This window comes from Salmo trutta, chromosome 1 (assembly GCF_901001165.1).
Source record: "Salmo trutta chromosome 1, fSalTru1.1, whole genome shotgun sequence".
Lineage (NCBI taxonomy): Eukaryota > Metazoa > Chordata > Actinopteri > Salmoniformes > Salmonidae > Salmo > Salmo trutta.
The window spans coordinates 43706549-43720537 of NC_042957.1; the positions used below are offsets into that span (position 1 = coordinate 43706549).

Sequence of the window (13989 nt, forward strand, 5' to 3'; positions counted from 1 at the left end):
TATAGGTCTGTAGCAATTTGGGTCAAGAGTGTCACCTCCTTTGAAGAGGGGGATGACAGCAGCTGCTTTCCAATCTATGGGAATCTCAGACGACACGAAAGAGAGGTTGAACAGGCTAGTAATAGGGGTTGCAATAATTTCGGCAGATAATTTTAGAAAGAAAGGGTCCAGATTGTCAAGCCCAGCTGATTTGTAGGGGTCCAGATTTTGCAGCTCTTTCAGAACATCAGCTGAATGGATTTGGGAGAAGGAGAAATGGGGGAGGCTTGGGCGAGTAGCTGTGGGGGGTGCAGAGCTGTTGAATGCAGTAGGGGTAGTTAGGTGGAAAGCATGGCCAGCCTAGAAAAATGCTTATTGAAATTCTCAATTATAATGGGCTTATCGGTGGTGACAGAGTTTCCTATCCTCAGTGCAGTGGGCAGTTGGGAGGAGGTGTTCTTATTCTCCATGGACTTTACAATGTCCCAGAACTTTTTAGAGTTGGAGTTGCACGAAGCAAATTTCTGTTTGAAAAAGCTAGCCTTGGCGTTTCTAACTGCCTGTGTGTATTGGTTTCTAACTTCCCTAAAAAGTTGCATATCGCGGGGGCAGTTTGATGCTAATGCAGAACGCCACAGGATATTTTTGTGTTGGTTAAGGGCAGTCAGGTCTGGGGAGAACCAAGGGCTATATCTGTTCCTGGTTCTAAATTTCTTGAAAGGGGCATGCTTATTTAAGATGGAGAGGAAGGCATTTTTAAAAAATAACCAGGCATCCTCTACTGACGGGATGAGGTCAATATCCTTCCAGGATACAAGGGCCAGGTCGATTAGAAAGGCTTGCTCGTTGAAATGTTTCAGGGAGCGTTTGACAGTGATGAGTGGAGGTCGTTTGACCGCTGACCCATTACGGGTGCAGGCAATGAGGCAGTGATCGCTGAGATCTTGGTTGAAAACAGCAGAGGTGTATTTAGAGGGCACGTTGGTTAGGATGATATCTATGAGGGTGCCAGTGTTTGCGGCTTTGGGGTTGTACCTGGTGGGTTCATTAATAATTTGTGTGAGATTGAGGGCATCAAGCTTGGATTGTAGGATGGCTGGGGTGTTAAGCATGTCCCAGTTTAGGTCACCTAGTAGCACGAGCTCTGAAGATAGATGAGGGGCAATCAGTTCACATATGGTGTCCAGAGCACAGCTAGGGGCCGAGGGGGGTCTATAGCAGGCGGCAACGGTGAGAGACTTGTTTTTGGAGAGGTGGATTTTTAAAAGAAGAAGTTCAAATTGTTTGGGTACAGACCTGGATAGCAGGACAGAACTCTGCAGGCTATCTCTGCAGTAGATTGCAACACCGCCCCCTTTGGGCGTTCTATCTTGTCTGAAAACGTTGTAGTTAGGGATGAAGATTTCAGAGTTTTTGGTGGACTTCCTAAGCCAAGATTCAGACACAGCTAGGACATCCGGGTTGGCAGAGTGTGCTAAAGCAGTGAATAAAACAAACTTAGGGAGGAGGCTTCTAATGTTAACATGCATGAAACCAAGGTTATTACGGTTACAGAAGTCATCAAAAGAGAGCGCCTGGGGAGTAGGAGTGGAGCTAGGCACTGCAGGGCCTGGATTCACCTCTACATCCCCAGAGGAGCAGAGAAGAATAAGTATGAGGGTACGGCTAAAAGCTATAAGAATTGGTCGTCTGTGACGTCCAGAATAGAGAGAAAAAGGAGCAGGTTTCTGGGGGCGATAAAATAGCTTCAAGGTATAATGTACAGACAAAGGTATGGTGGGATATGAGTACAGAGGAGGTAAACCTAGGCATTTAGTGATTATGAGAGAGATATTGTCTCTAGAAACATCATTGAAACCAGAAGATGTCATAGCATGTGTGGGTGGAGGAACTGAGAGGTTGGATAAGGTATAATGAGCAGGGCTAGAGGCTCTACAGTGAAACAAGCCAATAAACACTAACCAGAACAGCGATGGACAATGCATTTTGACATTAAGGAGAGGCATGCTTAGCCGAGTGATCAAAGGGTCCAGTGAGATTCAGACAGCTAGCCGGGCCATAGGTAGCAAGCTGGTGGAAGAAGGAGGGAGGTCTGTTTTTAGCCACCTCGTGCGTTTCCGTCTGTGGGTTAGTGGGGTTCCGTGTGGAAGGGGGGACCTGTCCAAGTTGGCAAAATAGTTAGTTATAGTGGCCCAAGAAAAGTGTCCGATAGACCTATTCAGATCGCAGCCGAAAAGACAGCTAACGATTAGCCGGCCGCAGATGGGCGATCAGGTTACGTCGCGACGGAGGGGCCAGTTGGATAACTCCCTCGGGCAGATAACGTCGGTGGTCCAGTCGTGAAGACCCGATGGGGCTCCGCATCGGCAGTAAAACGGGTCAGGATAGGTGAGTTGTAGCCCAGGAGACACTTCAGTTGGCTAGCTCAGGAATAGCCCAGGAGTGGCTGACGGAACTCTTCAGCTGGCTAGCTCAGGAAAAGCCCAGGAGTGGCTGACGGAACTCTTCAGCTGGCTAGCTGGCTAGCTCCGTAATAATGTGTGTTAATTCCGGGACCGACGTTGCCAATAGTCACTCAGGTAGCAGCTAGTTAGCTGCAAGATCCAGGTGTAAATGTCCAGAGCTAGAAATCGGGGAAAGGAGAGAGAATAGGTCCGGTATGCTCTGGTCTGAGTCGCGCTGTACAAAAACTGGCGATAGCTTTTCGAGCTAATGGATAGCTGAGGACAGCTAACCGTGGCTAGCTGAACTTCAACGTTAGCCAGTGAAAATGGCTAACCTCTGGCTAGCTTCTGTTGTGGAATTCAGATGAGGTAAATAATACTTTCTTTTTTTTAAATTGGTGAGGCGGGTTGCAGGAGAGTGCTTTGAGGTTGAGTTTTTAGAATAAAAAATGTAAAAAGATAAGTGAAGACAAAAATATGTAAATAAATATATACACGGGACACGACAAGAGGAGGGTAATGGACGTCTGAACTGCTACGCCATCTTGGATTTAAATTTTTTATGTCAAAAAAATATGTCAAAAGTATGTTCATACAGCTCTTATACATGTGTAATTGACAACAAAATCGAAAGAATTTCAAAAAACGGTCCAGAAAGCACTTTTTTTTTTTTTTTTTTTCAAAATTTGACTCTTGGGTGTTGACTTGTGTTACATTTGCAATAAGAAAATCCACGGTGGAGCGCGCTCGCCATCTATAGGATTTTTGGGGTGTAACACTTGGCATTTGCCATATGAAATTTGCAATATGATTTGGATGAATGTGGACTGTGTGGCTCATATGGTAGAGCATGGTGTTTGCAATGCTAGTGTTGTGAGTTCAATTCCCATGGGGGACCAGTACGTCAAAAAAAAAAATGTATGCATTCAAAAAATGTATGCATTCACTACTGTAAGTTGCTCTGGATAAGAACGTCTGCTAAATGACTAAAATGTAAATTGGGTGGTATTGTCATTAGGGTGTATGATTCATGCGGTGCCAATATGTTCCCATTCATTTTTGTCCATTTCATGGGGGTCTTCCCTTACATAGGATGCCACCTTTCCAACAAGTCAGTTCATCAAATTTCTGCCTTGCTAGAACTGCCCCGGTCAACTGTAAGTGCTGTTATTGTGAAGTGAAAATGTCTCGGATTAACCATGGCTCAGCCGCGAAGTGGTAAGCCACACAAGCTCACAGAACGGGACCGCCAAGTGCAGAAGCGCGTAAAAATCGTCTGTCCTAGGTTGCAACACTCACTACCGAGTTCCAAACTGCCTCTGGAAGAAATGTCAGCACAATAACTTTTTGTCAGGAGCTTCATGAAATGGGTTTCCATGGCCGAGCAGCCGGACACAAGCCTATGATCACCATGCATAATGCCAAGCGTCGGCTGGTGTGATGTAAAGCTCGCCGCCATTGGACTCTCTGGAGTGATGAATCTTGCTTCACCATCTGGCAGTCCGACAAACTAATCTGGGTTTGGCGGATGCCAGGAGAACGCTACCTTCCCCAATGCATAGTGCCAACTGTAAAGTTTGGTGGAGGAAGAATATTGGGCTGTGGCAGTTTTTCATGGTTTGGGCTAGGCCCCTTAGTTTCAGTGAAGGGAAATCTTAAACGCTACAGCATACAATCCCTTAGAAAAGTATTCAGATCCCTTGACTATTTCCTATATTACAGCTTTATTATAAATGTATTAAATAAAGAACAATCCTCAGCAATCTACACACCATACCCAATAATGAAAAAGCAAAAACAGGTGTTTAGAAATATTTGCAAAAAAAACAAAAAAAGGAATTGGAATTGTCCTTAGAGCTCCGAGACCGGATTGTGTTGAGGCTCAGATCTGGGGAAGGGTACCAAAAATGTCTGCAGCATTGAAGGTCCCCAAGAACACAGTGGTCCCCACTCTTAAATGGAAGAAGTTTTGGATTCAACAAGACTCTTCCTAGAGCTGGCCGCCTGGCCAAACAGCAATCGGTGATAAGAGCCTTGGTCAGGGAGGTGATCAAGAAACCAATGGTCACTCCTCAGTCACTCCTCAGTGAAGATGGTTGTTATTCTGGAAGGTTGACCCATCTCAGTTTCTAAAAACCTGTTTTTGCTTTGTCAATATGGGGTATTGTGTGTAGATTTATGAGAAAAAAATAACAGATTTAAATCAATTTTAGAATAAGGCTGTAACCATTTTTTTTGTGTGAAAAAAATCAAGGGGTCTGAATAGTTTCCGGAGGCAACTTTGTGGCAACAGTTTGGGGAAGGTCCTTTCCTGTTTCAGCATGACAATGCCCCTGTGCACTAAGCGAGGTCCATACAGAAATGTTTTGTTGAGATCGGTGTGGAAGAACTTGACTGGCCTGCACAAAGCCCTGACCTGAACCCCACTGAACACCTTTGGGATGAATTGGAACCTCGAATGCGAGCCAGGCCTAATCGCCCAACATCAGTGTCCGACATCACTGCTCTTGTGACTGAATGGAAGCAAGTTCCATTCAGAATGGAAGCAATGTTCCAACATCTAGTGGTATTTTATTAGGATCCCCAAAACCTTCCCAGAAGAGTGCAGTCTGTTATAGCAGCAATGGGGGGGACCAACTCTATATTAATGCCCATGATTTTGGAATGAGATGTTCGAGTTGGTGTCCACATAATTTTGGTCATGTAGTGTAACTTTAGGGTCATTCCACAAAAAGAGTACCTTTTCCGTACACTGTTCACATTTCCAGAAGTTAACGACGAGACCCGTGAAATTACCAAAAGAATCTGCAATAACGCAATTCCACAAAATACAGCAGAAGATTTGCAAATAATAAAATAGCACATTATCCAAATAAGTGAAGTATGGAAGCCTTTAGCCTAGCATATTTACTCTACACAAAGTAAAGAGAGAGGGATCAATTACAGTGCATCTCCAAAGAGAGACATATTGCATAGTCTGCTGTGTTTATATATTTTTATTCGATTTTCATGTTTCCCTCACAGCTCTCTCTGCTGGGATCTCTTGATTGGGCCAAAAGTGAAAGACAATTCAGAATTATTCCCACCTGTGTATGGTATTGTTGATGTGACATTGACTGCCATTGCCTTGCACGCTGAAGAAGGGCTCTTACCCGAAATGTGTGTGTGACAATAAAAATAAGTACAATGAAGTTTATTTACTTGAGTGGTGTCTTAGTTCTGTTCTTCACACAAAGTCAACAAAATTCAGAGTACAAGCATAATTGACACTGACAGTGTGATGAGAAAAGTCGATCCCATGGGATAAAGGCGACACGAGCGCTTATTTCAAAGAGCGCTCCTTAAGCCACGCCCCAGTGGGCAGAGCTCGGCACCTTGGACTGAGACACGTTTTAATAAATGAAAATCCTATAATTCCACAATGGGTCCGCCATGGTTCTGTGTAGCCTAGTTATGCTAATATATTTGAGACCAGTGTATTGCAGTTAGTTAACAATTTGACTTAATAAGTAAAATATATTTGAGTAGGAAACAGGGAAACGAGTCCCAGACAGTTCGGAATAAAACATTCCAGAGGGGGGCATCATTCACTAGGCAACCTAAATTATCGGGATCATCTAACGAGGCAAAACAGTTAAGAACAAATTCGTATTTAAAATGACGGCCTACATTGGATACCAGCAGTGTTCGGAATAGGTCTACATTGCGTTTGTTGACTAAACAGACCATGGGACGCCTTTTCACAGAGATATTTATTTGACAAATGTCCGCGGTGGGTCTATGAAAACTATGCGATTGTATTGAAGGCATGTTTATAGCAGTGAAAGTCGTCTATTCATTTACTGTAATATACTGCTCAAAAAAATAAAGGGAACACTTAAACAACACATCCTAGATCTGAATGAAAGAAATAATCTTATTAAATACTTTTTTCTTTACATAGTTGAATGTGCTGACAACAAAATCACACAAAAATAATCAATGAAAATCCAATTTATCAACCCATGGAGGTCTGGATTTGGAGTCACACTCAAAATTAAAGTGGAAAACCACACTACAGGCTCATCCAACTTTGATGTAATGTCCTTAAAACGAGTCAAAATGAGGCTCAGTAGTGTGTGTGGCCTCCACGTGCCTGTATGACCTCCCTACAACGCCTGGGCATGCTCCTGATGAGGTGGCGGATGGTCTCCTGAGGGATCTCCTCCCAGACCTGGACTAATGCATCCGCCAACTCCTGGACAGTCTGTGGTGCAATGTGGCGTTGGTGGATGGAGCGAGACATGATGTCCCAGATGTGCTCAATTGGATTCAGGTCTGGGGAATGGGCGGGCCAGTCCATAGCATCAATGCCTTCCTCTTGCAGGAACTGCTGACACACTCCAGCCACATGAGGTCTAGCATTGTCTTGCATTAGGAGGAACCCAGGGCCAACCACACCAGCATATGGTCTCACAAGGGGTCTGAGGATCTCATCTCGGTACCTAATGGCAGTCAGGCTACCTCTGGCGAGCACATGGAGGGCTGTGCGGCCCCCCAAAGAAATGCCACCCCACACCATGACTGACCCACCGCCAAACCGGTCATGCTGGAGGATGTTGCAGGCAGCAGAACGTTCTCCACGGCGTCTCCAGACTCTGTCACATCTGTCACGTGCTCAGTGTGAACCTGCTTTCATCTGTGAAGAGCACAGGGCGCCAGTGGCGAATTTGCCAATCTTGGTGTTCTCTGGCAAATGCCAAACGTCCTGCACGGTGTTGGGCTGTAAGCACAACCCCCACCTGTGGACGTCGGGCCCTCATACCACCCTCATGGAGTCTGTTTCTGACCGTTTGAGCAGACACATGCACATTTGTGGCCTGCTGGAGGTCATTTTGCAGGGCTCTGGCAGTGCTTCTCCTGCTCCTCCTTGCACAAAGGCGGAGGTAGCGGTCCTGCTGCTGGGTTGTTGCCCTCCTACGGCCTCCTCCACGTCTCCTGATGTACTGGCCTGTCTCCTGGTAGCGCCTCCATGCTCTGGACACTACGCTGACAGACACAGCAAACCTTCTTGCCACAGCTCGCATTGATGTGCCATCCTGGATGAGCTGCACTACCTGAGCCACTTGTGTGGGTTGTAGACTCCGTCTCATGCTACCACTAGAGTGAAAGCACCGCCAGCATTCAAAAGTGACCAAAACATCAGCCAGGAAGCATAGGAACTGAGAAGTGGTCTGTGGTCCCCACCTGCAGAACCACTCCTTTATTGGGGGTGTCTTGCTAATTGCCTATAATTTCCACCTGTTGTCTATTCCATTTGCACAACAGCATGTGACATTTATTGTCAATCAGTGTTGCTTCCTAAGTGGCCAGTTTGATTTTACAGAAGTGAGATTGACTTGGAGTTACATTGTGTTGTTTAAGTGTTCCCTTTATTTTTTTGAGCAGTGTAGTATTTCTAAGTAGCAGCCATTTCAACCAAGGAGACTAACTGTTGTCTCTTTATGATAGAACATTGAGATTTCTTTGCTTGACTGTGGCGCTCTTTATCTGAATTGTTAGGATTTTCTTGTGTTCACATCAAACTACTTATTTTGCTCAAATAGAGATTAAATTGTGTTTTCTTTCGAAAGATGGGCCTGGCTGAGAATAGAACATTCCATTTTCTTCCCGAGTGTGTTGTTTAAAGCAATTGTATGGCTTATCTTGTGACAGAACAAAACAATTAAAATCCTAACATCCTAACTTTAAAAGTACGAAGTACCATGACTTGTTGGGGGAATTGTTTTGTTTATCTCAACTAACCTGTTGTTCTTCTGGTACTCATCAACTGGGATATCTCTGTTGGAAACAATGAAACCGTAAAATAACGTTCCTCTTAAATTCAAACCTCAAACCAAACCCTGTTAATATGAATCAGAAAATATTGCAACTTTCATATCACATTATAGCGTCATTAGGCTGTAATAGATTAACAGAACTTGATCTTACCGGTTGAGCCTTTCAGAGAAGAAGCTGAAGTAGACATACCTTTGGGAGGCAGAAGAGAATCAGTTCAAGTCTGTCATGAAAACATTTAGGATATTTTTACATTAACAAAATGTGTTGCCGGCGCTGCCTTTCTTCGACATCAGATTTGCCACTTGTATTTTAAACGTAATTCATACCCTTAAGTAAGTACACAACCCAAGGACGCAATTAGTGTCGCAAAATGGCAATACTGCATAGTTGCGTGGAGTTACACATTACCGGGCCGCACACATTTGCGTATCTTATTGTATTGTGTAGAGTGTAAATTAGGATTTATGCAATCCTTACATTACCTTGGATTTGGTGTGGCCAAAGCCACATTCGTGCTGCATGTGTGTGTTCAGCTATTAATATACCATGAACACCATAGTATGTAGTGGTATATACAAGTAGGCAAGACATTGAAAGTATACAAGAGCTTTTCAATTAAACCATGTTGCACATAATGTTGCACACTTGAATAATGCAACGATTCACATGTGTGCAGACATTTTTAAAGGGTTACATTTTTTGCTAATGCAATAAAAATGCTGTGCTGATATTAATTCCATGTGGTTTCAGAGAGCCATTGTCTTTATTCAATACCACTCAGAGAGGGATATGTGATGTAATAGTGTCCCAAGATACATAGTTAATGTATTGAATAGTTTTGATTAAATCTTGAGAAGTTCAATGACTGTTTAGTTAGTGCTTCCTTCAACCCTGCAACTTAACCTATGTATTTGTTGGTTTTGCATGTTAAATCTTTGTGTGACCTTTGTTTTCCCTTTTGACCAGGCTCAAAAGAAAGCCTTAGTCATTCAGCTTGCATTGACTATTGTGGAGGGAAAACAATTGTGACATTCAGACATCTCTGGGAATTCTATGTTTCCATTCAACCCAAAGTACGAACCTGTTTGTACCTGTTTTTGTTTAAACAAGAAAATGACCCAAAGTAAGAACCTGGTTGTACCTGTTTTTGTTTAAACAAAAAAATGACCCAAAGTAAGAACCTGGTTGTACCTGTTGTTGTTAAACAGGAAAAGATAGAGTAGTATGCAAGTTTGACATTTGACAGTAGTCGGCAGGGTTTGGTACTCACTGAGTGGCAACATATTGAACCGTGACTGATATTTAACTGTGTGTTGGCCATGTATAACCCCTGGGTAAGAGGGAGGTTTGCCTCGTGGCTGTGTTTTAAGTTTGTAAATTGCTAAGTTTGAGATATTTTTTTTTATGGAATCTTGAGAAGTTATATGACCGTGTCCCCCGTCTAAAGCAACATCCATAATCGGTTGACGGCTCCGATTGGACAAACTCTTTTTGCATACGCTATTTGCATCGTTTAGCAATGAACAAGACACTTTTGAATCTAGTTTTTATATGCTGCAACCCCTCCCCAGATCAAAATCTAATTTGGTTTGCAATGTTTTGTTTGGACTTTGCGTGCACGCATTTCCTCTACTTAACGCATGGGGCACCATGGTGACAATATTGTGGGCTGATTATCTAGACAAACAGGCGTGTGAAACAAAGACAGGTGTGTGCGCAAAGTGAGAACACAGCCTGGATTTGATTTGGGTATTGGGTGTAGCTGTAACGAGGGTGGTACAAAGGGGACCAAGGCGCAGCGTGTGACGTGCTCATATTTACTATAATGATAGCACTAAATCAACAAAAAACGAGGGTCAACAGTTCCCCCAGGTTACAAGGAACAACACAGAAAAACACCTACCCACAAAACCCAAAGGAAAAACAGGCTGCCTAAGTATGGTTCCTAATCAGAGACAACGTTAGACAGCTGCCTCTCTTTAGGAACCATACTCGGCCCAACACAAAGAAATACAAAACATAGAACCTGAACATAGAAATACAACAACAGACAAACACCCCCTGTCATGCCCTGACCTACTCTACCATAGAAAATAACAACTTACTATGGTCAGGACGTGACAGTAGCATTTAAAAACTGGATTTAATAGTTTATTGTTCATTGTTCGGTGATGCAAACAGCGATTCTCACCTTACAAAAACCCCACATTATTTCACCTGTGAAATTTCACATGATATCATGTTAAACTACGTGGTTTTGGAACACGACATATGATGATATTTCAAGTGATCACATAACATTTCACATGTAGATTCAAATGTTCACATGATGCCCTGCAAACAAAAAGTTTTTAGAATATCCCCTGAACATGACAAAATAGCCGCAGTGTTTTCCACTTACATATTTGACATACAGGATTATATTATGTATGTTTATTAATACATTAATTATTATTCAACATGTCCCCATCTGGAATTTTAACTCACAACCTCTTAGTTCAGGTCTGCGTGAATTACTGATTTAATCTAACTCTCAGATGTGGAATTGCATTTTCACTTGTGAAAAGTTTCAAATGTTGTCACTTGTAGTTTCCTGGTATCACATGTTGAAATGTTGCATCCCCATGTCACATTTATGTTAGTTTCATGTTATCACATGTTGCTTTTACATGTTGTCTCATGTTACCACATTAACTTGATCACATGTGAAATGAATTAGTTTTTTCCCATAAGGACGTGGGACACCTACTCATTCGAGGGTTTTTCTTTATTTTCACTATTTTCTACATTGTAGAATAATAGTGAAGACATCAATACTATGAAATAACACATATGGAATCATGTAGCAATCCAAAACAGTGTTAATTAACAGATTAGAACATACTCACATTCAAGAAAGAAAACTTACATCGCACTCTTAGAAACTAATATGAAAATATCACAAAGGCCACTAATTTAATCCCAGAAAAAGAAATAAACTAGAAGTCATGTCAAAATGGTTTACATACCCAAGAAGCAAGAAGATTCCAACAACGAGAAGCAGAACATACAGCTTAACGTTTGAACTAAAACGCATTGTTCCTGCAGTAGTGTAACGAAAAGATTTAGTTGATCCTATTAATACTGGTCAAATGTATGATACTGGATAAATCTATCACCAGTAAATCAATCCTTGTCAGGGTTTAGGAACAAGTTAAAGATGTTTAATATCAATTTAAACTGGTGTGACACGCAAAATATGAGTGTGTATGTATTTCGTGTAGCCTATTATAAGGGAGGAACTGCTTCCCTGGGCTCCTCCTACTTTCTTTCTCTTTGGCTAATTCCCAAATTACCATGTTCCGCTCACCCCTCCATCGGCGCATTCATGCGCGCCTCAACCATATGAACAAGTGCCTCAAAGCTGACCGTCTTTATTTGTACTATTTTCTACATTGTAGACATCAAAACTATGAAATAGCACATATGGAATCATGTAGTAACGAAAAAAGTGTCAAACAAATCAACATATATTTGATATTTCAGATTCTATTTTATAGTGTTGATGTCTTCACTATGATTATACAATGTAGAAAATAGTGAAAATAAAGATCCTCTCTGGAATGAGTAGGTCTGTCCAAACATTTGACTGGTACTGTATGTAAACACCATACTCTGCTTATCTTAATCGGTATGTCACAATCGAAGTAAGCATATGCCTATTAAAACACACTTTTGTTCTGAGCAATCTTTCAAATGATAAGGTCATGTAAACAGCTTAATCAGCAATCCAGCGGTGTACTGTATTTGATCTGCACATGTGCCAGCACTGGTAGCGCAAACCTCCCTCTTATGTGAGAGTGAAGTGAGTTTGGAAAAACTGAAAGTATGCATCTTTAGAAATAGTGTTCACATAAAAACTTTATATGTCCCAACTCAAAATCAAATAGTCTTCCAAAAACGTAGACGGTCACTGTGGTAGAGCATTTATTTTGATTGGCTTATTAGGAAAATCGTTCTTTTTTGCAAAGCACCTAAATGTTTTAAACAATATATTATATTAGTCTGACTATCCACAATAATCGCATTATTGTGTGCATGTAACCGTGTTCAATAAGAAAAGTTAATAAATATTCCTTAGTCGTTCATTGTTATCGAAATCTAAAGGCACAACCTGCGGTAGATTAGAGCCAATGTCTTAATTAAGTAGTTATTAATCCAACCTCGTGAAAGTCACAAACTGACATGTTTTCATTTTTATCAAAAACAACTTATTATTGAAGGAGTGCCTTTGATTTAATGGCCTGCACATGCGCAGTACGGCACGAGACGACTGATGACGTGTTCCTAAGCATGAGTTTAGCTAGCCAACGTTGCTATGACATCGCCCACAAGTGTGATTGGGGATTTCTGTTGGAGAAGCCGTTTCTGCCCATCTTACTTTCTTTAGTATTGTTGTTAACATATTTTGAGGTGTGCCTTGTAAGAGGCTAAATTAAATGTGTAAAGGGGGTAGAATGGAGTTCCAGCAAGTCTCAAACCTTTAATGGTTGAGTATTTACCATGTCCTTTTGATAAGGGAATAATATGTTTAAATGTAATGATTAAATAATTCTACCGTGAAACTATTAGTGATTATTAGTTAGTGATTATTAGTGATTATTAGTTATGTAGCATGTATTATGAATGATTAAAGTACTAAACATAAGGTTTAGTAGAGACCTGTGAGGAAGAGAAATGTATGTGTGTATGTGTGTGCCTAACATTTACATTTAAATTTTAGTCATTTAGCAGACGCTCTTATCCAGAGCGACTTACAGTAGTGAATGCATACATTTCATATGTTTTTTTTCTTCTTTTTTGTACTGGCCCCCCGTGGGAAACGAACCCACAACCCTGGCGTTGCACACAGCATGCTCCACCAACTGAGCACTACGAGAATACCGAGAACAATGAAGACTGTGTTTGGCTCGACCTGGCTAGATAATAGGACAGGGAGTACTTCTCAAGGTTCCTCTAATCTCGGGGGAATGGAACAGACAGCACTGGGTAGTGATTAACCATGGTGAGAACTCTGGGGAGGGATACAACTCACCTACTGTTCGTGTGTATGTATGTGTGTAGGATATCTACTGTTTGTGTGGAGGTATATGCGTAAGTAGGGAGTGAGTTATAAAATGAATGTCTTTGTATAATGGACTTCAGAATGTTCTCGTGAATAAACTGTACGAACCTTTTGCATAAGCTGAGTCTTTGCCTAATTATTATTAACCCAGTGTCAGTGTCTTACAAACCTTGGGGATTAGTCAAATCTTATTGATTGTTAGTTATTATCATTGGGATTGAAAATTCTCATGACACCTTTGATCTGTTTTTCCCTGTCAGTTTGGAAGCCTTTGTTACTCTCTGGGCTAGGTGGGACGTGACCGTCCCACCTGCGGGACACACTATTCAACAGCCAGTGAAATAGCATGGCACGAAATACAAAACAGCAAAAATCTCATAATTTCATTTTCTCAAACAATCAACTATTTTACACCATTTTAAAGATAAGACTCTCGTTAATCTAACCACATTGTCCGATTTCAAAAAGGCTTTACGGCGAAAGCATAAAATTAGATTATGTTAGGACATAAACTTCACAAGAAAATCCACACAGCCATTTTCCAAGCAAGGACATGCATCACAAAAAACAAAAGTACAGCTAAAATATTCAATAACCTTTGATGATCTTCATCAGATGACACTCCTAGGACTCAATGTTACA

At 41.7% G+C, this 13989-nt stretch overlaps 1 protein-coding gene across 2 annotated transcripts in view; it reads right to left on the reverse strand.

Annotated features, from left to right (window-relative positions):
* Positions 1-11512, reverse strand: part of LOC115196558 (globoside alpha-1,3-N-acetylgalactosaminyltransferase 1) — a 41228-nt gene extending 29716 nt beyond the window's left edge. Inside the window, exons 1-3 of one of the 2 annotated variants that reach the window (XM_029757401.1) lie at positions 11252-11512; positions 8394-8432; positions 8208-8243 (exon numbers count right to left, since the gene is read on the reverse strand). In XM_029757401.1, coding sequence (XP_029613261.1) covers positions 8208-8243; positions 8394-8432; positions 11252-11319 — 143 coding nt within the window. In that variant the 5' untranslated portion in view covers positions 11320-11512. The remainder of the gene's footprint in view (positions 1-8207; positions 8244-8393; positions 8433-11251) is intronic. The other variant, XM_029757393.1, reaches the window with a different exon arrangement.
* Positions 11513-13989: the final 2477 nt, after the last annotated feature.